The sequence below is a fragment of the Daphnia carinata genome, chromosome 7 (genome assembly GCF_022539665.2).
Source record: "Daphnia carinata strain CSIRO-1 chromosome 7, CSIRO_AGI_Dcar_HiC_V3, whole genome shotgun sequence".
NCBI classification, from domain to species: Eukaryota; Metazoa; Arthropoda; class Branchiopoda; order Diplostraca; family Daphniidae; genus Daphnia; species Daphnia carinata.
This window is the reverse complement of record NC_081337.1, coordinates 9,454,833-9,480,769: the sequence shown is the minus strand read 5'-3', so window position 1 is coordinate 9,480,769 and position 25,937 is coordinate 9,454,833. Positions and strand designations below refer to the sequence as shown.

At 43.7% G+C, this 25,937-nt stretch overlaps 1 protein-coding gene across 1 annotated transcript in view; it reads left to right on the top strand.

Annotated features, from left to right (window-relative positions):
- The window catches only part of LOC130690324 (agrin-like), a 33,548-nt gene that overhangs the window by 5,498 nt on the left and 2,113 nt on the right, over nucleotides 1-25,937 (top strand). The window contains 18 exon segments of the mRNA XM_057513335.2: nucleotides 11,509-11,562; nucleotides 16,151-16,247; nucleotides 19,193-19,332; nucleotides 19,449-19,664; nucleotides 20,338-20,553; nucleotides 21,039-21,254; nucleotides 21,588-21,614; nucleotides 22,072-22,166; nucleotides 22,234-22,351; nucleotides 22,425-22,763; nucleotides 22,883-23,020; nucleotides 23,320-24,096; nucleotides 24,167-24,343; nucleotides 24,410-24,602; nucleotides 24,684-24,917; nucleotides 24,994-25,313; nucleotides 25,422-25,553; nucleotides 25,632-25,899. Of these exon segments, the coding sequence (XP_057369318.1) occupies nucleotides 11,509-11,562; nucleotides 16,151-16,247; nucleotides 19,193-19,332; nucleotides 19,449-19,664; nucleotides 20,338-20,553; nucleotides 21,039-21,254; nucleotides 21,588-21,614; nucleotides 22,072-22,166; nucleotides 22,234-22,351; nucleotides 22,425-22,763; nucleotides 22,883-23,020; nucleotides 23,320-24,096; nucleotides 24,167-24,343; nucleotides 24,410-24,602; nucleotides 24,684-24,917; nucleotides 24,994-25,313; nucleotides 25,422-25,553; nucleotides 25,632-25,899 (3,757 nt within the window).

Here is a 25,937-nt window from a genome sequence, read left to right as displayed (position 1 = left end):
CTCCTCGCAGCAAACGGTCGAATGCAGGGGCATACCTCCCGGTTCCGTTGAAGTCAAATGCAACCTACAAAACTTGCGTGTGATGATTTATTTTTCAGGATAGAAAATCTCGGTTGGGCTAAAAAAAAAAAAAAAAAAAAAAAAAAAAAAAAAGAAATTCCAAATGTTTGTAGAACTTCCCACAAAACAATCCTCCTATTTAAAAAGGGGGAAAAAAAGGGAAGGGAGAAGGCAAAAAACAAAACGGGCGCTGCGCTGATGATGGAATCAGCTGAGAAGGTTCTTGATATTGACTTGTTCCTTCATTTTTATTTTTATTTTTTCGTTTTCCACCCCGCTGCTAAAGTCTGATAGGGTCTTGGGTCTTGCACTAGAGGCCCATCTCGCACGCGAACCGGTCATTGATCAACCTGACTACTTTCCCGCGCCAATTATTATCACGGGATGCAATCGGTCGGACCCCCTCAGCATCGCCTCATCTTCTGCCCTTTCTCCTCTTGTCCCTCCATACATGTCCGGGGTCATTTCGTGCGCTCTAGTCGAAATCTTCAGCTATGCTAGCGCTACTTCTTTATTTTATTTTATATATATTTTTTGTTTGTTGTATTACTTGTTGTGATGCCCATTTGAATAGCGCGCCAGATGGCGTCTCGTGTGGTCCGCTCGTTGTCCTTTTCTGCTGGCCCGTTACCAACTTCTTGTGTGCGCTGAATACTGGACATTTTTGATATTTTATCGGCTATCAAGTCACTGTCGTAGATGCTCCCGTTGTTGACGTTGTTTTCGAGCAGCCTAGCCGACAGTCACAGTGGGGAAAAAAAAAAAAAATCTGTTTCGAACGTGTCTTTACAATCTATTTTTTCCGCCGAGAGCTCCGCTGGCGCTGCTGGACGACGGCCATAAAAGATCGACCCATCTCAGGCAAAAAGGGACTGGAGGGTGTGGTTGAGTATGTGTCTTTTTCGAAAGGACGAAGGAATGAAAGAGAGAGAGAGAGAGAGAAAGAGAGAGAGAGAAGGTCTATCTGCTTCTTATTTTCCTTGCTCTCTGGTTGGTTGAGATAATGGTGGGGGGACTTTAGTATATATATGCATACACGGCGTTTTTGAAGCTTTGCTGGCCCTTCTTTTTATGGGTTTTCCTCTCTTGTCTCACCGGTGCTACCCGCCCGAGTTGATTTCAGTGAACTACTGCCCTCCGTCCGGAGCAGATCCCCGCCGAGCTCTCCATCTTGATGGTTTGTTTTGTGCTCGTGGCTGTGTAAACCGCATCGAAAAAAAAAGTGTTTGTTTTCTTTTTCATCCCAGCCGATGTGCGTTTTTGTGTTCAGTTTGTTTCGTGGAACATCGGTGCGCACACGCGCGCCTGTTGCGTCGCCAATGTGCGTGTTTTCATCGTCACGTGTGATGCAAATCTTTTACTGCCTGATTGATTGCAAAGTTGCTTAAACTCGATCGTTTCGTTTCATTGATGCGTAAAAGACAAAAATCCTTTGTCTCTTTCACGTGCACTCCATTGATATTTTTTTCTTACCGTGCCTGTTTTGCGTGATTGGAAATCTCGTCGGTTGGGTTCGACGGGACCACTCTGAAGGACAAAACTTGAATCTATTCCTAATCCGAATTCGTGAACACAATCGCCGTTGGTTCGTCTTGTCTGTTTTAATTAAGTTTGTCGAAATACGTTTTGGAGAAATTCAAACGAAAGGAGTGGCCCGTCAGAGCGATAGGAAAGAAGAGAAGAAAAAAAAAAAAGGGCTGACTGTTCGTCTTGCGTGAGTTCACGTTCCAATCCGAAACGACTCCCGATTTGGGACCTTTTTCAGATTAACGAGCGTTTCAGTGGTAGATAAAATTTTTTTTTTCGATCGATCTTTTTTTTTTTTTTTTTAAGATATGCTGTGGCACTACGGTCTAACTAACATGAAGGATAACACAGACGTCTTAACTTCATTGCCGGAATCTCTAATTAAAGAGAGGGGGATTCTATGCGTCCGTTTGATTTTTTTTTTCATTGCGTAGATCGTACGTGTCGTTTTCACGGTTATTTGAAATGGAGACATTCTGTCATTGGTTGCCTTCAACGAAATTCTTTTACCTTATCTTTTGCGCGTAGCATCCAATATGCTTTGTTTGGGATTCATTTGAAAATCTATCAACATCATTTTCGGTAGCGTAGTGTAATCGAAAGAGTTTGATTATGATTAGCAATCATTTGATTTTTCTTTTAACATTTTGTTTGTCTCCACCTCTACTTGGCATTCCGTCGGAAAGCTATCAACATCATAATTAGTATTCCATTTTCATATTCATCGTCTCATTAATAAGCGGGAGAGATTCTTTGATTCGAAAACGGTTACGCTTACAATCCGAGCCGCACCTCGAAAGCGTGACTGATACTTCAATCGACTGTACCAGTCCCGAAAAATGATAAACTAAACGAAAAAAAAAAAAAAAAATTACTGAAGCAGAAGAATCATCTGTATGGAAACAAATCAGTTAGAAAATATCTTTCTTTTCTCATTTTGCTGCCTTTACAAAATGAAAACAGGGCCTTGCAAGCGTATTGCATAAGTTATCGATAAAAAGCTCTGGCGTCTGGATCAATCTGATGGCAAGATGAGATGGTGTGTGTGTGTGTGTGTGTAAAAGTTAAAGGCATTCTTTGTCTAAACACAATTTTTGTTTTTCTCGAAAGAAACAAAAAAAGGAAAAATCACCTGTTCATATACCGCGCGTCAAGATGAAGGAAGACCTGCGTCCATGTAATCGTAGACACCTGACGTCTCTTTGGCTCTCGCTGATTCTTTTGTCTTATTTGCTTGTCTAATATACTAGCTGCATTATCCTTTTGTCCGGCTATTATACATAGTCACGAGCTTAGTATATTGGACGGATTTCGTTTCAGACTGAGAACAACAACAAAAAAGAATCAGAAAGGGAGACGCAGCGCACTATGCAATCTGATTGGCTATTACCGTAAAGGTGAATAGAAGAATAGAGAAGAGAAAAGAGTAAGACGTCTTATATAGCTCGTAGGTGTTAATCCTTCATGTAAATCAGTCCGTCTTATTGGCCGTCTTTTCGGATTGGAATCGGTTGGCACCAGTTCGGTCGTGAAAGTGCGCCATCTCTGGCGTGAGCAGTCAGCCCCACAGCTTCGACGGCAAACTCCTTTCGTTTCCTTTTTTTTTTTTTTTTCTTCAAAATGTGTTGCAGCTATATAATCTATATATTCCGCGTTTTACTACCGCTCGGCCACTTTGGATTGAGATGATGAGACCCTATACCATCACCTTGTTTTATAAATAGTCATCGTCGTTGTCGTCTATTGGCCGCCGGCTTGCAGTCGTAAAAATGGCGCCTGTGGTGATGAGACGGCCGAAATGGTGGCTGTGCTGGTTAGCGATTTGGATGGCGAGCGCGAATGTGACGAGAGCGACGGGAGGTATTCAGCCGAGTGGTGAAAGTGGCAACAACGCGGCCGATTGGGCCTGTCCGCTGGAAAAGTGGTCGCTGGAAGAGCGCCAGAATCGATCGCAGGTGGTGTTCACCGGAGTGATTGAATCATGTCAAACGGACGTCGACGTAGGGGAAGCTGTCGACGACGATCGCGATCTTTGCCAGCGCTATTTGACTCAGCAGTCGCATGATCAAGCTATTGTAAGCGATGCCGATGTGGCGATTAAAGTTCGAATCAAGAAGGTCGTCAAGGGACTGGATCGCATGTGGGAAGGACGTCTGGTGCCGGTCGAAGGTCTCAAGGATCCGCGCATCTGTCCGAGTCGCGTCCGGCTCCGCGACACGCGCATTTTCTTGGCCAGCCACGTCAATCAGCCGATGTCATCCGATGACGATGAAACCATGGATCCCATTCACGATCATCGACCAATCGATTCAGCTGAACCCGTTCGACTACGTCTCAACTCGAGTTTGATGTCCGTCAGTCTGCGCCACTTGCAGCAACTACGGGCATTCAATAAAGGTAGTTGTTTATTTCTATTTCATTCCCCCCCCCTTATTTTCCGCAAGTCCATCATCCATCGTTCCATTTCTTTTCGAGAAGTCGAGGCAATCCTATTTTTCAATTTTTTTTGTGTTTCCTGCTTTCATGAGTTTCCTTGGTCTGATCTAATAGAGTTGGCCTCTTTATAGAACTGTGTTATAAGACGGGCCAGTGACATGAAACTGTGCCTCTTTCACTAAAAACTGTCTTAGCGTCCATACCGTCGGATCAGGAAAGCTTTTTTAGGAGTCGTCACTGACAATCAGTTTTTTTTTTTTTTTAATTTTTTTTCGCCGAGGCTATGACTATATTTAGGTATAAAATGGCTTGACGATACTGATAATCGAGTTTGCCTTTAACCCTTCGTTGTGTGTGTGTGTGTGTGTGTGTGTCGAAACTTTGCGTTGACTCTGTTGGCAGCCGGCAGTACCGGGAGCCATCAACCATTTGCTTTGAGTTCTGATAAGCATGAGGCCGGCTGTCTGTTCGAATGACGCACAAGTGGAAGGATTGAAGACAGCGAAAGGGTTGGATGGAATTTTCCAAATCAAGAAAAAAAAAAAAAAGACAGCTCTGTTAGCGTAGTCACGATAACTCGGTTGGTTGCGCTGCCACAAGATTGAACGACGTTTGCCTAGCGCTGGAAGAGACGAATATGGGAAAAGATATTATTCTATCTGCGCCGTTTTATAGAGGGATCGTTTGTCTTTCTCTCTCTGTCTCTCACTTTCGATATCGTAAAGCCTACAAGGAATGCCATGATAGATGGAGCTCTCTTTTTTTGTGTTGGCAAGCTCTAGGGAAATTTTGCTAACAGTTTCGACCCCGCTCTTTTACCCCCAGTGAACAGAAAGTAACGTCGCGTAAAAACGAGTGATTTACGATTCGTCGTTTAAGACTTGCTGTGTTGTAGTCGGTACACGTGCACGGTACATTTGACGGGGATTTCGATATCGGATCTGCTACTTGGCCCCTGAAGTCACGTAGCTATTTTACGGTTCCCGACGAACAATACGAAAAGATTACCACCGTTGGATTAGATTCCTTCTCATTTTTTATAGCATCGTAACGTCTCAAGGCTTTCCGTGAGGTATAACAAAAAAAAAACGGACGCATCGTGCGGGATTCTCTCAATAGGAATCGCCCTTCCCGCGGTCCCAACTTACTTACCGTTCCTGTAGATGGCATTCAAACGACTTGTCTTTATTCTCATGTCTCTCCGAGGAACTATGTTTTATAGTCTTCCCTTGACAAATGAGCGCTATTACTCCGGCCCCTAATATTGTAGTATAATCTTTTTCATAGAGCTTTGGATTGCTCCCTCCACCGTGTTATTACTGTGCATGGCAATATCACAGTAGATTATTTTTCGTTTTATTTTATTTTCAAAGAGAAATGAAAATTTCAAATTGAAGCGCGTTGGCCATCGATTTTCAATAGTATTCGCAGTTTTTTTTCCCCCCTCCACCAATTGAAGACGATGGCGATGGCTGTGGCAACAGGTTACGTTTGGGCGTGTGGAACGGATCAGGTGGATGAATCAAGTGGTAACGGCTAGACGTTCTCTTGTTTAATGTTGAAGGTATCGGGACAGCTCTTCTAAAGCATTTGAAGATTTCGAATCCCCCCCCCCCTTTCTATTCCCGAACGCGCCCCACCCATATACCCGCCAGCATCAATTCGATCAAATGAAGAGAGGGAGGAAAAATAAAACTGGAAATGCCATCCACTTTGAGGGTGGGATTATTAAAAAAAAAGAAGAATGAAGTGGATTTTGAAAGAGCCGTTCATCACAACACTTGGCGTTGTTGGATACAGCAAAGATTCTATCGACTGACTGAACGAGAGACGCTTATCTGATGATGAAGTTGTCATGGCGTGTCAATAATGGGTCGGGGGCATCATTCTAATGACGTCGGAAGATGGCGGCTCGTTGCCTACCCTATAATTGACGGGTTCCACTATTGCCAAACACAGGCGCGCGTGCAACAGCCGACCCCAGTCATCTTCCACGGTCTGATGAAATATAACGAAATGATCACGAGAAATAAATGCATATTAATGAGTTAGAAACAATAGGGGGAGAGGGTGCGTCTGAATCTTCTTTCCTTCCGATCATCAGTTTCTTCAATACGCTTTTTTTTTTTTATTTCCATCAGTTCTTAGTTTAGTGGTAGTTATATAGTCCATGCGAAGACGAGTCGTTCCACCTCTTTTTCTTATTGGAGTGCTATTATTATTTGAGTTTTCCTCCTTTACGCTGTAGGTAGTTTTTCTTTTTCTTCTTCTGGAAGAGATTCTCTCATCAAACGAAAGAGGTTAAAACGCGTAGCAAAGGTGGGGGGAAAAGATCGTGTTCCGCCCAATCCCGTTTCAGATCCTGTGTTCTTCTCTCCTTCTTGTATGTTTCTTATTTTATTTTTTTTTATCGCTCCGTCTGGCCATTACAAGGCCTTTGTAACATGATTTCAACTTTGAAGGAGGCAGGTAAACCCAAAAAGAAAATGAGGGTGTTTTTACGAGAAAATCCATTATCGTATAGTAGGAGAGGTATGCAACCTCGTCGGCGGGAATCGTGTTGACTTTGCTTCTTCGTGCTGTCCGATCCTTGTCGTCTTCTTCGTCGCCTTCGTCGCGGCTATTTATGAAGGCAGATACAAAAAAGAAAGGTGAAAATAAATTCAGATGCCATTCGTATTCCCAAAAAAAGAACACCACCTCTATGATCAGTCCATCCTTGAAAACAGCACATGTGAAAAAGATCTCTCGCCCCCTAAAAGAAAAGGAAAAAAAATAATTGGAAAACTGCCATTGGTCTTGATACGTTTTTGATTTAGGGATCTTTTCAATTTTTTAATTTGGAAAACTATAAGACCTAGTTGTACGTCGTGATTGACAGACGACAGTTTCCCAACTCTACGCGACGTTATTGATTAAAATGTAAAGTATGACTTCCTTCATATGTTGACGTCGTGCGAAACGAAGGCAACGGCAATGAAGGCAAAACGAAGTGAATTACTATACTTGTTTGAAAAGATAGGCATCCTACGCTTCTCACACTCTTTCCCTAGCGCCTCCATACAATACTCTTTCACGTACTCCATCACGCCCCTCTTTAACGGCTTCCGGCGTGTGCGAATCACCTCGAGGGAAACGAGCTCCATTCGAGTTTCAAATGAAACAGAACTTTTGCCATAGGTATATGTGCGCAAGAGCAACCGTGCTGACACATGTCTCGAGGAAAGATGATCGAAGTGGAAGCGACGACGGATGGGCCGGATTGCTACTGTGATTCATCGTCACCGCAATCACCGTCTCACGCCGCGGCAATTTCTAAAGAGGAGTAGTAGTTAGAGAGGCAGGAGGGGGGGGGGGGCGGGAGGATAAGGAAAATAATCATAAAAAGAAAACCGGTTTACACTCGCGTTTTCTTCATTTCAATCTGCGGTGTAGAGTCTGCCTGTGGGTTGCAAAAAAAAAAAAAAAAAGAAAGAAAATCATTTCAGTGGCCCTACTTGTGTTTGTTCTTACCTTGTACAGATAAATCATGAAAGAAGATAGAAACAATCAAGATGAAGGCGTTTGGCACCATGACCGAATATGGGCACGCCTTCCACGCCATCAACTTTTTTTTCTTTTTAATCAGCACGAATGTTTTCTTCAGTAGTTTCACTTCTTTTTTCTTTTTTTACAAGCTAGATGCCGTCAGTCCAAACCGTAATAGAAAAGGGATTTTATTTTTTTTTTTTTTTACAGACTGGTTTTAATTGGTGGGACTAGAGACAAAATACGGACGTAAAAGATGATGGTCGAATCGCATAATAGTAGTCGTTTGCGTGAACGCCACATCTACGAAATAGCAATAGGAATGCTGCATCCGGAACTGGACGGATGAAGGTCGCCTTATTTTCTATATAGTAAAGAATATGAGTGGGAGTTGACAGTTCCGGCTGGGAAACTTTCAGCGCCAACGGAGCCGATGCTGATTGCAAGCCGCCGTGTTTTTGGCAGTCCCTTCCGCCTCGGCGCAGGGGGACAAGATAATGGGCGGTTCTTCTCCTAACCGAGAATCGAATACTGGGAAGGCAAGAAACAAAGAAACAATAAATAGAGATCAAATAAAGAAAAAAGACGATCGCATAAAGAATTGAAGGGGAACAAAAAAGAAAAAGGCATACATATCTTATAGATACGCTCTCGGCCATTGATTTGCCAGCAGGGGGGCAAGGGGGGGGGGGGTTATAACAGAGCCATCTGGACAGTACATCAATCCGCCTTCCAACTTTTTTGTATTCCCAATTCTTGTTCCGTTCTTCGCTTTTCTGAGCAAATAAAAACGTAACCCCACTCCGCGTGACTTCGATTCTCCTTGTCTTCGCAACATGAAGCTTTCTTTTTTTTTCAACCCTTGGTGTTGACCGGGGCTATTTCGCTTGCTATTCTTTACTTCAATCTTCTGTCCGTATGCTGACATAAAAAGAACAAGAGCCCCTCGTTATTCGCTTCCTCCTTTTTTTCATTCTTTCCAGCTGTACCGTACGCTTAGCTTTTTTTTTTGGTCCACGATGAATCCATTACATGAAGAGGGAAAAGGTATGAAAAAAACACGTGGGATTCCAGCAGAATGGGGTTTTTGTTTTTTCATTTTTTTTTGGCAGAAAGAGTCGTATGTTTCGTGAGTATATCGGCAGGTGGTCGATGATCGAGCGATCCATCAACTTGCGGTTTGATCTGCTCGTGTCTAACGACCAGACAACCTATGCAGAATGCCGTGCATAAAACACACCAGTCTCGTTTGGTTTCCATCGATCACGACCCCTTCCATCTGTTGTGCTAGTACGTCAAGTACGACGACAGCAGCGATGTACCAATGTGATTCGATGAGAGAATAGGGCAAAAAAAGAAACTCTTTTCATGATTCCTGATTCCCTTTCCATTTTGCTTTTTTCGATTCTCAGCGTGACGCCTTCAGTCATTCAGCGCCACGTCCTGCGTTGCGTTACTCCCCCCCCCCCCTCCCTCTTTTGCTCCATTTAAAATCAAAATCGGTGGGCAAGGTTTTTCAATTAACAGTAGACATTGTGTGCGAACGCGAATCGATGAATCAATGGAACAATCGCAAGGGACAGTGGTTCCCAACAACAATGTGCGTATCGTGGGCCGGCCAACCGCCACCAGCGACACAATTGGATCATATTCTGAATGGCGATTGGTTCAGAATGAAGAATCGCCAGGATCTATCGTTCTGACGGTAATAAAGGAAATGAGGGGATTCAGAGTTTAGACGTAGGAAAAGAAAAGATGGAACGAAAGGGGAGTTTACCTTGTCGAAGCGAACAATCACTATGCAGATGAAGTTAATGGTCCAATTTGTACCACCCGCCGCGTTCCTCTTCATTCACTCTATGCCCACCTTTTATTTATTATTCTTTTTTTTTTTTCTTTCGAAATTTTTTTTTCTCTCTGCCCTTTACATATTTTGTAAACCGCTGAGTGTGTACCGAATGTCCCACTTAGCCGCTTCTGGCAACAGCTGATTCCTGATTCTTTTGTGTGAAATGTATTTGCTCTTTTTTTGTCCGCTTCATCAATTTGCTTTTCCAAAGTTTGCTGCAAAATGATGGCGGGTGAAGTAGTCGACCCATCACATCCACTGGCTTTTTCTCACTATGGGGGGTCAGATTGTTTGGTTCGTTCGAACAAGTTTTTTGATCGATGAGGCTATACCTTTCCCTTTTTTTTCCTCCCTCAAAAGAGTACTCGTTCAGGAAAATAGTCAGGATTGAAGTAATTTTATCCATCAGCAAGAACAAGCGATTTTTTGTTCTCCCTAATTTATGAAGAATAGCGCTAGAAAAAGGAGTGTTTTGAAAAAGCCGTCCATAAAGGAATGTCTAATTAACTAACGCTCCGCCTACGCCGATATCGTTCTTTTCCTTTTTTTTTCTTTTACCCCTCTATTTAAAAGAAAAAACGATCAGGATGAAAGGCGAAAGAAATCTTTGCTGTTTTTGTTCGATGCTCTGAACTAGGCTGACATAAAAGAAACGAATGGAGCTGACGACAAAATACTTTCCCTTTTTTCTACCTCCTTAATTAGCACAGACTTTGGCGTTCTTTGTCGTCTGTTACCGACTGATTTTTCGTTCGATAAAAATGTTCTATATAAACTCGCTTTTTTCTTTCTCATCCCGGTTGCTGCTAATATACTCCGTATGTTTAGCGCTAAGTCGCTTTCAAAGCGCGAAGCATGTTACGCCCACGATTCCTATTTTTTTTTTTTTTTTTCATGTGTGGGGGGGGGGGGGGGAGCGAGGTGTTTTCGACGGCCTACTCTGTCAGCGACGTGCATCTAATTGGATTAGCTGCCTTTCATGCCACTTTGTGCCACTCCACTTCTTTCTTCTCCAAAAAGAAATGGCGACTTGCAACCAATCTTGGGTGTTTACACTGGGGGGAGGCGGTTCCTCTGCATGAATTCCTCCGTCGTCTACTGTGAGTGAAAGCAAGAGTTCTCGACCTGCGATCGAACAATACCAATTTTCTTTTCGTTTTTTTTTTTTTATACCTATCGCTCCGAATTTATCGTCGAGAAAGTACCTGTCAATCGATGACAAGTCAATAAGAGGATATTGCATGGAAAGGTGACACGGGGATTTTCCTAACATGCAGTTAAAATTGTGCGCACGTAGCGCAGCATTTTGTCTGCAAAATGAAATAGAAAAGCGTCTGCGCTCCTCAATATCGGTTTATTAGCTTTCGCTTGTAATAGGGAGAGACAATAGGATGACGTATGGATTCCAAACAGTATTGTTACGCGGGAAGGGACGTAAAGATCGGCAACTATATTTTTTGATTGGAGTTTACGTCGTTTCGCTGTCTGTCGAAGAGACCTTGATTTCATTTGAAACGTCCGCTATGTGTCGGATTCGACAGCGTGTTCATTTATTGCATTGGCGTTATTTGTTCTTAGACGTCACGTCGCAGTAGCAGAGCAAATGTTTCCGAAATTTATTTCTTTTCCTCTTCCCCTTTGTTTCTTTTTTTTTTTTTAATGGGGTAGCACGAAAGAGATAGAGGGTAGTTATTTTCCATTGCGTTTGGTTTGCTTAGCTCTTCAGAATCGACAATTCAATTGCTGGGATAGTCCAACGCGGGCTTCGCTATTGCGCACTCGATTGGTTGAAGTGGGAATGAGTAGACCGGACTTGACTTGATTATGATTCCTTCGTGGTGTGAGTTTCTGTTGCCATAAAACATTTAAGATAAAAACCAAAAAAAAAAAAAAAAAATACCCGGAAAGAGACGCACTAGAAAGACGAATGAGGCACCATTTACGTCCCACGGTTAGCTGTTCAGTAAATCATGTGGCACTTGTTAACGCAGCATTCTTGATAACCATCCATTAAATATATTACAACCAAAACCCGTTGATTCAGCTCAATTCATTTTTTTTTAAATTAATTTAACTTAACTAAATTTTTTTGTGTGTTTACTTTGCAGATGTGCCTTACGACAGTCGATCGGTTACAGCGCCTTCGGTCGCTATCCTTGAAGGTTAGTAAATAAAAAATATATGTATATATACTGTATATATAGATATGTTCGTGTTATCGCTTCCTTAGCTTACTCCGTCAATGTTTTGTTATCAACCTAAAGGCAATTTAGGAACTTTTAGTTGAACTTTCAGCTTGGTTAATCCGCTTCGGAACGTTTTGGTTTTGTAAATGGCGCTCGTTTACAGACCTCCCACATCTATAAGTAAACGTAGATTGCTCATCAAAAGACATTACTTTTCTCTTACGTTCAATGACGTCTTCATCTTTTTCTCTGAGAGTTAATTTCACCTCGCACTATCCAAATCCTACCCGGCTTGTTTACGGTACGTTACCGGATCGCTGGCGTTGTGCTGCGATGCGCGACGCAATCACGGAGTTTTCCACGCCGCGTGTTCTCTTTGATCGTTGTCGTGATTGAATGGTCCTGTTCAACACACACAAAAAAAAAAAATAGGGGAAAACGAGGGAACGAGAGTGGGCGGGATGGACGATCACGGTCGTCAAGAAGAAAAAGAACGCCGTTCAAGTACATCGGATGGTCTAGTCAAATAGCCACAGACAGACATCCCTTTTCTTGTGTGTGCTTTATTGGCGTCCCCCTCCATCGCAGTATCTCTTGTCGTCTCACGTACATTTCTATCTAACGGTTATTTGATGGTAATTCCGCCCAGTTCTTTTTAGAAAGAAACATATCTCTCCTTTCGACGCTCCTTTTCCATACAGTTGACCACCAGGCTCACTGGATTATTTGAATTCAAAGTTTGGGGAAGGAAAAGATATGGGAAGGCGGACAGCAGGATCACTCGAAACGAAATCATTTTCTACTTATATATTTTCTTCTCGTATTTTTTTTTTATTATTATTTTTTTTATGACGTAGGACTTATGTCTTCCATGTTCAAGTATAGACGAGTTTTCGATCTTTTTGGGAGGTCTCGCAGGCGCTGTCGACGCATCGGACGCATATTGGATTCTGGTGACAGATGAGAAGATCGCACATGATCTTTATATATTTACCATTAAGGAAAAATAGGCAAGAGAAAAAAACAAACAAACAAATGGACTAGTTTTCTTTTTGTAACTGTCGCCTTCGATGTTCTATTTTTTCTTTTGGTTCGAAAAAAACGACTGATCTCACGACGTTTCTTTGCTCATCCTAATGAGAAAAAAGGTCCGGCTCAACGACATTAATAACCCCCGTTGACCATCAAAATCCTTACGACCTTCCCAACACAAATCTTCTAGGATGAAGTTGGATTTTTTGTTTGCTTTTATTTACAAGACAACTCGCCTATATAACGCTGGAAATTTCCCCCTCTTCTTCCGAAGTTTATCAGCGTTTTCTTTTATATCTTTCTTTTTTAGTTGTGTGTTATTCCTCATCAGGCCGGGAATTTATAGCGACTTAGTGAGTGGCAGAATCAGCGGAGGTTGCGCGGGATGAGGGATAAACAAAAACAAAACAATGCCTGTTCTTGATGGGAATAATAATGGGAAAATCTCAATCTGGCCAAGCCTGCTTTGTCGACACACCACCGAAGCCTCTGTCCGTCTCAGCTGATGATTCAATCACGCCGAAAATTGCCCTCCCTACTCTTTCCATTTTTCTTTCTTTTCTTTCGCCCAGATCAGACAAGACAAAAAAAAAAGGAGAGAGAAAGAAAGCTAACACGGCGGGTTATCAGGCAAAGCAAACGCGATCTGGAATCGAAAAAAAAAAAGTCTTGCGGAGAGGAGACTAATAAAGTGCAGTACTTTGTTTCTGGCAGTCATACCAGGGCCAGGGCGTGTTAACTTCGTTGATAATGTATGCGAGGGACTTGGTCGAGTATATATAGCTCTAAAGCTAGCTTTTCCCTCTGTGTCTCCAACTTCCTGGGTCGGAGAACCTACTGATCCCTGTCTCAGCCTGCCTCTTTATTACGTGGCCTTAATTATCACAGTACGACCAGCGGAAGACAAGAACCACATTGACAGGACCCGATCCCGCAGCCACGCCAGAGGAATCACACTCCGTAATTGGCCTGCAATAATACTATCAGCCTTACCCTGGAATTGACAGCAGCCATTCTCTATTCAGTCTTTCATTAAGCGATCGATATTAGCAGCTCACACTACACACACACATTATCTTATCTCGTTTTTTTTTGTTTTTTTTAAAGAATTCAAGTGGCCTTAAAGGATTGTAGGAAAAAAACAAGAGCACGAAATCGCCAATTCCACCCAATCTTTGCATTTTTTTTTTTCCAATTTTTGTTCCTTTAGCCTTTGTGTTTCATCCACAAGCTTTTCGCCAACATTGGCTTATCATCGGGAATAGGGCGTACAGAATGACGTGGGCTGAAAATCAAACGTGTGCCAATATCGATGGGATTAGGACAAACGCGATAGCGAGCTAAAAAAGAGGCAGAAAAGCAATCGATTCAACCACTCTTTCGAGTTGGATCCACTTGAATCTTTGGTGCCAGCGTTACCAAGGGTAGCGTATGGGCTGCGGCCATCGCCAGTTTGAAAACTAGTTCTAGTTCACGATTGGTCCTACTGATGATGTGTGCAGTAATCCAGTAAACGATAGCGAGCCATCGAGTGTTTTAATCTCAGCCATTCTTTTATCACATTGTACGCACAACTGAATAGAGTGTTAAGAACGAAGTAAGCGCCAACTTTTGAAATTGCTGGGAACCACACAGTTGGAGAAATGGGCCATAACTCGCCCCCGCTGTTGTACTGAAGAGGTTTCTTTTGTGTTTCCCTGCCGATTGCGCGGCACATCGTCGCCGATGTGTGCATCTACGACTTACTAAGAACGATAAAGGAATTGAAGCATTCTGTAGTTTCCTCCCTCCCCCGTTTTACCTACTTTTTAGCGCCACCCAACTGACGGCAATTCGCGCGTGATCTATGGCTGAGGTTAAAGGATGAGGGGGGGGGGGGGACAAAGAACTGCTGCTCTCCCATCCATGAAGGCAAGAGTGAATAAAGGATTGAGCTCGGGCGGGGTTCGTGAATCGCACCCCACGGAATAGTCGATTGCCTGGGTGGAAGCCGCTGTTTTTGTTTTCCCTTTCTTCGCTCTGGATATGCTGTGTATAGGATAAGCCACTAGGCCAAACCTTCTTTCTCTCCTTCCGACAACCGAGACCAGAAACCCTTTGCCAACCAAAGGCACTTGACTGCAAAAGAGGACACCATAGTTGTGTCTGTACGACGACAAGGCGTTTCGACGCCATCTCCCCGCTGTCTCCCGCCGTTGAATTTTGAAACCTTGAACGCACTCATCACTTGTCCGTCAGCGATGTCTGTCTTTCACGCTCCATTTCTTTAGTGCAGTCAGTGCGCGCGCGCGGGATTCTCCCTTCAGTTCATCGTGACAGAAGAGAGAGAACGAGGAAAGGAAAACACACACACGCACACACACACGCAAAAAGCAAACAAAAGCGTGCAGCTCAGGAAGACTGGTCTAGTGTTGGGGCAGAGGAAAGACTACCTTTAGTAAGTCGGCTCGACCCGAACGAAGCGACGGCTTCACGAGTTCGATCCGCATTCATTGATGCGACATGGTTGCTCGACGCAATCATCGGCTTTCCCCTCCCCCTCCCCCACAACCGACGAGTGAGAGCTTTTCAATCCGGTGCTTTTTGACAGCGCTTTGAAACTTTGTCCAAACCTTATTTCCCTAGTCGGAAAACTTTGGATAAGCTATTGCTTCAGGCCGCTTCTCGAAGATCATTTCGTCAGCCAGAAAAAACGTGAACGATTACCGGCTGCCGTCGGATCTTTGAAAGCAGAGCATCGGTACCAGTTGCGGTGTGAAAATGGCCACCTTTTGACTTGCCCAACTAAATCTCGATCGTTTAACTTTGTATCATCTGGCTTTTGTTTTCTTTTTTTTTTTTTGCGTGCGCACTAGTTCATTATCCGAGATAAGTGTCGTCTCGATTTACTTTTACTCATTGCTCTCGATCGTAACATTGCGCACGATCGATATTTGGTTCACGTGAAAGACATTTTGACCAGAAGAGGACAAAAAGCGCAGAAGAACTTTTACACACATTTTTTTTAAAAATCTTTCGAACAGAGAAACCGAAGAGAAAGTGAAGTCGAAGTTAAAAAGAAACGAAAATATACAGCAATCTCGTTTCGCATTCTTGCCTGAAGCAACGAAATCTATGGATCGGTTCGTTACTCGTCTACTACTTCGTGAAAGCCACCGGCGTCAAATGTGACTCAAGAAACTCATTGCATTTTTCCATCCGCATCTATTTTTTTCTCTCTCGCATAAACCGCCATCAGCGAAACTATTTTCCAACGCGCCGGCAGTGAATGTGTTCTATCGTTGTCCATTTAAAATCGCAGATGAGTGGGTAGTGGTGGTGTTTTGAGTTTCGATATTTCGCGCCGTTGTGGGAGAGAAGAGCATCGGCTACAACTTGCTGACTTTCCGCGACATCATGTTGGTGTCGGCGTCGGCTCCGTTCCGCGCCCTTTTGACTTACCTGCTGTGCTGGACGTGTTTCAGCGGCTGGGCCGCTGTTCTTATGCTTTTATTGTCCCGTCCAACTGATTCGTGTTACCTGTTTCCAGCAGACAAACCAGATCCTTGCGTCGACCTCAAGTGCCCACCGGGAGCCAAATGCATCGCCGCCCCCGACGCCAGTTCCGCCACCTGCCAATGCCCTACCAAGTAAGTCATTCTGTTTTCACGTCTTCATTTTCGGATTTACTCTTCGTTGATTTGACGAGCTTTGATTGCACTTAAGAAAGCCAAACAACGGTGTGGCGGTGCCAATGCCATCGGGGTCCAATTATACTGTACATTGTAACGTGGCACACGATTGTTTTGCTTTCTGTCATCCATGCCGTACACGGGCTTAACAATAGCATTTAGCCGGCTTCCAGGAACAGATCGATTAATATCCATAAGTGTACATTTTGCCTTAGCTTTTGTTATCAACAGTATTTAAATTCATCTTTTATTTTGCCAGCGCTTAAATTTTCTGGATCCAACATTTTCTTTTTCTAACGTCAAAAATGGTTTTTCTATCTCGAATGGAAGGACAAAAGACCCGTTGTGTTATGTAATACAGCTCATCCCTCACGATGACGCCGTGCAAATTTGATCCGGACTATAACACAGAATAGATTTTTTTTTTTGCGTGGTAACCAATGAAAACAATTCATGCGAAATCCCCGTTTGGCGATGGGGAAAACTATCAATTGTCGTAGTAGAGCTTCCTTTACCGCAGCGCACCATCCTCGTGAAGCACCATTACTTTGAATCAAGTTTAGTGGTAGACGCAATTGCATTGAGTGGTTATTAAAAAAAAAAAGAAGAAAAGTAAGAAATGAAGAAAAAGGAAAAAAACAAGTAGCAACAAAACAAACCAATAATCAAAACAGTCTGTGGGCTGCGGTATAGGTGTGTTTTGTCTCGTTGTGCTATCAGTTCTTGTGAAATCAAAAACCATTTGCTTCTTTTGTTTCACACTTCGTTAACAACCACCGTTACGCAAACTTCCTGATGGAAGCAAGAGAGTTCCGGAAGATATCTGAAATCCGTTTTGTCTTGTTTCCGTTCACATAAACAAAGTACTACGGCATGTACACTTCCTCCAGCAAGACGAAGAATCTCTCGAGTGTCGACATTTTGGCTTACGTTTATTTCAAATCGCACCGGCATCGCGTTGTCTTCCTCAAATCGTGTAGCATCTTTCATTTCGCCAAAAGGGAGATGAGATGAAAGACTAAAGAAGACAAAAATCTTTTTCAGTTTCCATGTCTTTATGTTTGATACGGTGAAGTCTTCCCTTTTTTCGTCCATATTGCCCTATAGCGTTTATCCTTGAAATAATGTTTTTGAAAAAATCTGCTAATGTCACATCAACGTTGCTACGCGTATCAACACGAAGATCGATCCAATTCGACAGCGGAGATGCTTTGATGGCCTAGCGCTAGTTTGATATGCCCAAGCGGAAGGGAAATGTTTTTGAGATTACGTATCCTTTTCCTCGTTTTTCTTCAACTCCTCCCTGAGACCATCGCGAAGAACAAAAAACGGAAAGATTAACAAACGCGTCGTTCGTTTATCCTGACATATCCCATGTTTGATTACGTTGCGATGAATCGATAATACGTTGGTATGAAAGTCGAACAACGCAGCCTACGGGGGCGGAATGTCCCAAACGCCCCAAACGGTATTCGATACAGTGTTCTCTCTATTTCGAGATTAAGGAAAAAGCAACAGAAGTGCACAGGCCGGGAGGGGTGGCACTGAATTAACATGTTTAAGCCGTCATTTTGTGTTCCCCTTGTAGTAAACTCGTTCTGTGCGTTCTCTTTAAGATCGTAGGTGGGTATATTTCCTCTTATCCGGTTTGCTCTTTCATAGCGCTGAATAACGGGTGGGCTAAAATAGGAAGCCCATGTAATCCCATCATCTCCACTTGACTGACTGGTATCCAAAGATCAAAGTTCGTTTTTGAGAAAACAAAATTTGGCGAAGAACAGGAATTTCCTTGTTATTTCACGCCCCACCGTGTTTCCTCAGCAACACTGCATCAAGTCAATAAAACTTGTTTTTTTTTTTTATATGTTGGGGGCGGGAGAGGGCATTCGTATTCCGTCATATATAGGAGTCACGTAGTCGTGCTAGTTTTCCTTGCTGTTTCTCCGCCAAACGGTTTAACCACATCGTCGTTTGCAAAGGATGGCAGCCGTACGTACTATATGCGGCATGCAGTCTATTCCGATGGGGGAAGTAGACATGGCTTGGATATGGATAAGTCCCGTAGGTGGGGCCTCCGCTAGTCCAAATAGTGACATTAAAACGTAGGGCGGCTATCCACGTTTCCTTTCCTGTCAATCGACCGTCGTTCCCTCAAACTCAACGTCCTAAAAAAAAAAAAAGGAAGTGAACAAAAAAGCACAACGTCCGTCAACGCGGTGGGTCCGCCTAGTCGCATTGTAAATGTACGATAGCAATTTAAATTAGATTGTACAAAACGGAATCACGGTTTGATATAGCACCAAACAGCACCATCCGCGTGATTATTCGTTTTGGAAAATAACGCGTCATAACCGGTTGATGTTTGGATCGAAGCATGAGAAAAAGAAAAAATAAAGTTGGAAGAAAGGAGGCAGCTGGGCTAGTACATGCTTATTGATCGGTGCCCCTAAGCCGGGCAGACGCACCTTTACTTTTTCACGTTACCATCGATCCTTTTGAACTCTCGTATTGGATGGATGAACTCCCAATGAATTTTATCCCGGCCTCTACCTACAACTTTGACAGACCTACACAGCGTGCATGCGTTAAATTCAAATCATTCAAGATCCCTTCGAACAATCTTTTCCCACTACTCATCCGTACTAAGATGTCATAAATTTTCTTTTATGAATTCATCGAATTTTTAAATACAGCTTTTCATCCACAACGGAAGCATTACTTATAGACAGGAATTATCTTCTTTCAACAACCACCCACATGCTCGTTATTAGTTCAGTAATGTTCGATGGTAACTGTGTTCGCATATGTATCCAGTCTTATGCTTTTTGTTTCTCCCTGTTCTTTTGTTACCATAACACTGAGTTGCCTGATATCGTAATCTGTATATCTTTGATGGGTTCTAGATGCTCAAGCTATGGTGACAGCGTCGGTTCGCGGCCAGTCTGTGGCGCAGATGGTAAAGATTATCCAAACATGTGTGAACTGCACAAAAGCTCTTGCATGGCAAACCGAAGGATTGACGTCAAATTTCAAGGAGCTTGTGGTAAAGTCGCTAGTTTATTTTTTTTTTTTCTGACTTCAAATAATTGAGCAGTGTAATCTACCATACCATGCGGATTTCATGAAGACATCTTTTTTTTTTTTTTAAATTCCTATCAGATCCTTGCGCCTCGGTTGAATGCCTATCAACATCCGTTTGCGTTCTGGATTCGGAGAGAAAAGCTCATTGTCGTTGCGGCGATACTTGTCCTTCCGATTTCCAGCCTGTGTGCGGATCGGACGGACGGAGTTACAGCTCTCAATGTCACCTGATGCAGGAAGCGTGCCGTTCCCAGCGACAACTGCGGATCCTTTATAAGGGTCTGTGTGAATCCGGTATGAACATCTCTTTCATTCAATGATGATACCAAACACTAGTGTTATTGTTGGACCAACGGTGTTGTCTTTAGTGGGGCAAAGTGTTGGCATAGAGAACCATAAGTTCTTGCATACCTTGAGGTTCTAGTGATTTTGCAGGTGCATGGATCTTTCTTCTTTTTTTTTTTGAAGTAAAACCGAAAGAAAAGTCGCGTTCCTTGTGGCGTGTTAGGGTGAAGGGGTCCGCCTATTTATCTTTTGGTTCCCGTGACGTTTTGTCTTGTTTGTGACGGCAAGAAAACCAAAGAACACGAAACAAAACGCGGACATCGTAGCGCACCCGATCTGGTGTATGCACGCGATCTCCGAATTCTGTAATCCTGTTTGCCATCCAAATTGAAGATGCGACACAGGAATCCCCATTTTCTTAAAAACGAGACAAAGTTTCCCAATCGGATTAGGCCGTAGAACCCAAAATTCTCGTGCCGTACACGACAGCGATTACCTTTCCATTCTTTCCGTTTTGGGCCTGCTATTCGTGACTTAATTTTTGCTCATTTCGTAGACGAACCTTCCTTTCCCGAACGAATATGTCTTGCTCGTATACCATCGTTATCGTCGATGGGACATATTTGTTTTTCTGCCTTTTTATTTTCTATGTGGGTTCATTCCCTCACGATATATACTGCAGGTGTGCATCCGTGTAGTAAGGCCGGTTGCGAAGCCGACGAGGAATGCCAAGTGGATGAAAAAGGAATGCCGCAATGCCTGTGTGTGGGACCCTGCCCGCCAATCCATCGGCCAGTTTGCGGCTCGGATGAAATGACTTATTCATCAACTTGCGAGCTCCAGCGCGAATCCTGCCTCAAGAAGCGGAATATCACGTTATTATACGAAGGAGTTTGCGGTAAGTTCATTCTTCTCACGCATTCACCTGGTCACCTTTATTGTTCTCGATTTTGCGGTTTAGTCAAATTTTGCTGTAATGATAGCTAAGAATGTAAAGCGCTTACTTATCTGCGGATTTTGACTGCATTGTCCTACGCAAATACTTTTTATTGCTCATTTTGCTAAAAAAAAAAAAAGAAAAAAGTGGGTGGTTTTACGTTTATTTGTTGGCTAAATCTCCATTTTGTAACGGGAATGCCATTATGCGCTCCACGGCACGCCAGCCTTTCACTTGGGATAAGCTGTTGGTTTTGTTTTGCTTTTGATTTTCTTTCTTGAACAACAAAAAAGACGCGGACAATGGGGAAGCGAACGTAAGGGAACTCTCCCATTCTATTTTAGGATTGTAATCTCTTGCAGCGGAAACAGCATTGTGGAAGGGAGAAATATAGCGAGGGAGTTAACTGGATTAAACTTGTTTTTTTTTCCGTGTCCCTTTTTCAGGCTCTTCGGAGGCGTGCAACCATTTTCGTTGTCCAACGGGAGGATATTGCGTCGAAACTGCGTCAGGTCAGCCGAGTTGCCACTGCCCACTATGCGGCGGAGAGTGGGATCCCGTTTGCGGCACAGACGGCGTTACCTACACCAATCCGTGCCGTCTTCGCTACGAGTCGTGCCGCCACAACAAGAGCCTCTCCGTCGTCTACAAAGGCCTTTGCAGTAAGTTAAAAAAAAAAAAAAAAAAAAAAAAAAAAAATAGAAAAAAACTAATAATATATTATTAATGTCGTAAGTACGTTCCTGCAGCATATAGCTATGCAGAATTAAAGAGAGCTCATTCTGAGGCCGCTAATTGGACTCTTTGTTCTTTATAGTACCTTCTAAACAAAAAAGAAAAATTTTGATGGTGCTTATATACCGTACGAAAACATCCCAATCGTCAGTTATTTTTTCAAAATTTAGTTGAATGAAAACTACGTATCTCTTTGACTGTTTTCATGTTGTCAAGGCTCTTCTAACAAATTCTTTTCGTATTTGACGCTCACGCTGCAGATTTGATTGATGACACAAAAGAAACAGGTAACGACACCTTCAAAGTACTCGTTGACGTGCATTCGTGAAAGCTCTACGTTACTTGTCATGGCATAAGATTGCACAACTCTATAGTAAAGCGCCACAGCTAACTAACTGAACATAACCTTTGAGAAATTAAGATAATTGCGGAGGTTAGAATACAAACGCTAGAAAATTCCTGCACCAGACCAAATGATTCTGCAAGAGAACACTGTTCTTCACATACGTGGTTTTTATTTGAAGTTCACAAAGCACGTATGCTCACTTAACGTTCGAACAAAAAATTACGCTGAACTGGATTTCTTTTGAAAGTTTTTTTTGTTGCGTTAAAGAATACTGACGTCCCTCGCTTCTATGACGATATAGTTTATCTATGCCGCACATTTTACAACTGATGACCTTCTTCTCGCATAGAATCATCTACCCCTTCACAGAGTTTTTGTTTCAAAATTATCCCTTGCAGATGGATGCGACAAGAAGCGATGTGACTTTTACGCCACATGTGAAACAGACGAACTGGGCCGAGCTGAATGTGTCTGTCCCAAAGCATGCGGCAAGGTACTTTGTTAGAAAGCTATTCATGATGTTCCTTTATCTTGATAATTTTACGTTTTTTCCATTACAGTTGGCTAACGCTGAAGTCTGCGGTACAGACGGCATCACGTATCGTAACGAGTGCGAGCTGAAGCTGGCTGCCTGTCGTAATCAACAGTTCATCGTCGTAGCTTCGAAAGGCGATTGCGGTTTGTTCTAACGATGGGAACATGGATGTCAGATGAAAGTAACATGTGTCCCTTTTTTCCTAAAACAAATTAGACTTGTGTAAAAAGGTGCGCTGCGAATATGATGCTCGATGCGAGGACGGCATCTGCGTATGCCCGACCAACTGCCCATCACCTATTGAACCGCCAGATTCTCAGAGGGTTGGCGATTTAGGAATTTGTGCCAGTGACGGGCGCACCTACTTGACCGAATGTCACATGCAACGTGCAGCATGCGATCACGGCCTTGTGCTGAAAGTACTTCACACAGGACCCTGCCCAACTCCCCCGGCCGATCTCATCCTGGCCGCTTCGGACTATCATGACTCGTCTAGTTCCATGTCATCGCCATCTCACAACTCTGCTCCTCGAAAATGCCACTGCAACAAGCAAGGTACAGCGTTTCTTGTTCCTCCCCCCCTCCCTCTCCAAATTACTGATTTATTCATTTGATTTTCCATATCTTTGGGCGATTGGTGCTTATTATTCCATTCACGTCATCGTCATTTACAGGGTCTGTGGATGGTGCTTGCGATCCGGTGACATTACAGTGTCGATGCCTTGCTGGTGTAGGAGGCAGGAGTTGCGATCGATGTCTCTCGGGGTACTGGGGTATCCACTCTGTTGGAAAAAACGCCAATGGCTGCGAACGTAAGTACCCTCGTCCACGAGAACGACGTCAAGCTACTTATAATTTCTTTGCCAATGGCGACCTCAATTTTGGATGTTGCATGTCAGGGCACTACAAGCGGATTGGGTTTAAATATTTAATGGAATCAACAAAGAGAAAAGTAAAAGAACAGTAGCTCCGCGTTCGTAACAAAACTCTTGGATATGTCGGCATTTTAAAGCAGAATGTTTTCATCCGTTCAGCTGTTTCACTTGTTTATCCTTTAATCCGTGAGCAAGCTCTCTCATTAGTTATTTACGCACTCTTTGCTACTTTTCAGCTTGTGATTGCCATCGACTGGGATCGATCCGTGCCGACTGTGAACAAATGACGGGTCGTTGCGTCTGTCGAGCTAATGTCGTTGGCCTAAAATGTGATCGCTGCCACGACGGACAACTGGTAGATAAAGTGCCTGGTGGATGCGGGGGATACGGTGGTAACGGCGGTGCAGGAAGCGATTCCGACGACGCTTTGGAGAGCGAATCGCGACATTGCTCCGATTTAACTTGCCGTTTCGGCGCCATCTGTCAAGACCTTCAGGGCCAGGCCGTTTGCGTCTGCCCGATGGACTGTCCGGTGGCCAGCAGCGCTGAGCAGACGGTTTGCGGCTCCGACGGCGTTAGTTATGGCTCTGAATGCGACCTTCGTTTGGCCGCCTGCCGCAAGCAATTAAACGTGGCCATGGCCTACGAGGGCCCTTGCTCCGATGATATTATCAACACTTCTGCCGGAATGTCACCACTCGTGGCCGAGTCCGAAGCGGCCGTCTCCAAGGCCACTCGACACGTCCAAGAAACGGACGTTGCTCTACTCGACTGGGGTCGCCGAGACATTGTCTCGCTCAGTCAAGTCGGATCGCAACAGGCAAATGAGTACTACGGATTCACACAGCCCGTCTGGAGACCGACGGCGAGTAGCGTCCATGTCCGAGGATTCCTAGGTGAATCTTGCACTGACGATAGCCAATGCAAATCTGTTGCAAACAGCGGCTGCCTATTTGGTGTATGCGGTTGCTCGGACGGATTCGCCCAAGACTCGGATCGTAAATCTTGCGTCGGTAGGTTGTGCTCCCATTTATTTTTACTTTCTTGCTAACGTTTGACCTGTTGGTGTTCTCTTAAATGCAGCAAATATTGCGTTAACTTCTGGATCAGAAGAATACGGACCTACAAGATTATCATCTTGTAGTTCTTTCCCATGTTTGGGAGGTGGGACCTGCCAACCACTCGGCATGGAATCTTTTGTTTGTATTTGTCCAGCTGAACGAACGGGATCGCTCTGCGAGCGCGCTCTTTCTCAATCAGGTGAACAATCAAACTCACCTTACCGTGTGCCTTGAGGTGTATCACTAATCCGTCTCAAAAATTCAGACGAAGAGATCGTTCCGGCTGAAACACCTGCGTTCCATGGTCAGTCGTTCGTCGAACTGAAGAAAATGAAAGCTCACGATAAATTCGCTATGGAAATTGAATTCAAGAGTCTTTTGACGGACGGAATACTGTTGTACGCGCAGCAGAGGAAAGATTTCGACGCTGATTACATCTCGCTGGCTATCATAGCAGGGTAACGAATGATACATTAGATTGCTTAATTGCTTTTTTTTTTTACAATTTAAGCTTATCTTCTTGGTTTTATTCATTATAGCCATGTCGAATTGCGTTTCAATCTTGGAAACGGCCCTATAGTACTTCGTTCCCTGCAACCAATACGCTTGGGTCAATGGCATCGTGTAGTGGCTCAGCGTTACAGACAAGATGGTTGGCTACGTCTGGACGATGATGAAGATGTAGCCACTACGTCACCTGGAGAACATTCTACCCTCGATTTGGACACGAACTCGTTTCTAGGTGCCGTACCTTCCCATCTAGCGACGGCCAGGTATAAGCTTTATATTCACCATTCTCCTAGTATAGACATCATTGCTGATGGTTTATTAACTCACATTTATTTGCAGAACATACGATCGAATTGGGACAGCGTCGGGTTTCGTAGGCTGCATGCGTCGCGTGAAAATTGGACGTCGCTCGGTGATTTTCCGTGTGCCTCCCGAAGGCCGTAAAGTGTCGCGAAGGAACCGTCAATTTGAGGAAAACAAACGACGAGGCAATACGATTGAGGGGGTGAGCAAATCGTCAGTATCGACTGTAGTGAAGATGAACGGTATAACACAATGCGGGGAAAACCCTTGCTGGAAAACGCCATGCGCAAACGGGGGTACGTGTGTTTGGAAAACGGGCGACAACTTCACATGCGTCTGTCGACCGCAATTCACTGGTAATCATAATAACATCCCTAACATTCTTAATAAACGGAACTATTTTTTTTTTCACTTTATGGGGCATGTTTTACTACAATTTAATTAAATTCTACATTTTTGTTTAGGGTTAACGTGTGAGAGTGCACTCGATCTCTGCGCCAGCTCTCCTTGCGCTGACGGTTCAACTTGTAACAGTTCGAAGAATCGTTTTATGTGCAAATGTCCTCCCGGCAGGAAAGGATTTCTCTGTGATCAGCGTAATTTATTCTCAGACCCTCTTCTTGGGGCAAATTCTGAGATTTTAACCTAATTTTCCTTCTGTTTTCGATTGGCAGATGACGGGATGAAGCACGAAATCCTTGTACCGGAATTCAATATCATTCATTCGTCAACGCCAGCGTCCAGTTATGTATCAGTGGCCCGTTCCTTCCAAGTGAGCCAAAATTTGGATTTGGAAGTATGGTTCCTCAGTCGTTCGTCGGATGGCATGCTGGCCTATTCGGCACGGGACGAGAACGGTCGTGGAGATTTCATCTGGCTGGCGCTTATTGGAGGCCGAGTGCAGTTCCGTTGGGATCTAGGCAGTGGTGCCGGCATCGTCACGTAACCATTGACACAAAATTATAATTAAAGAAAACTAC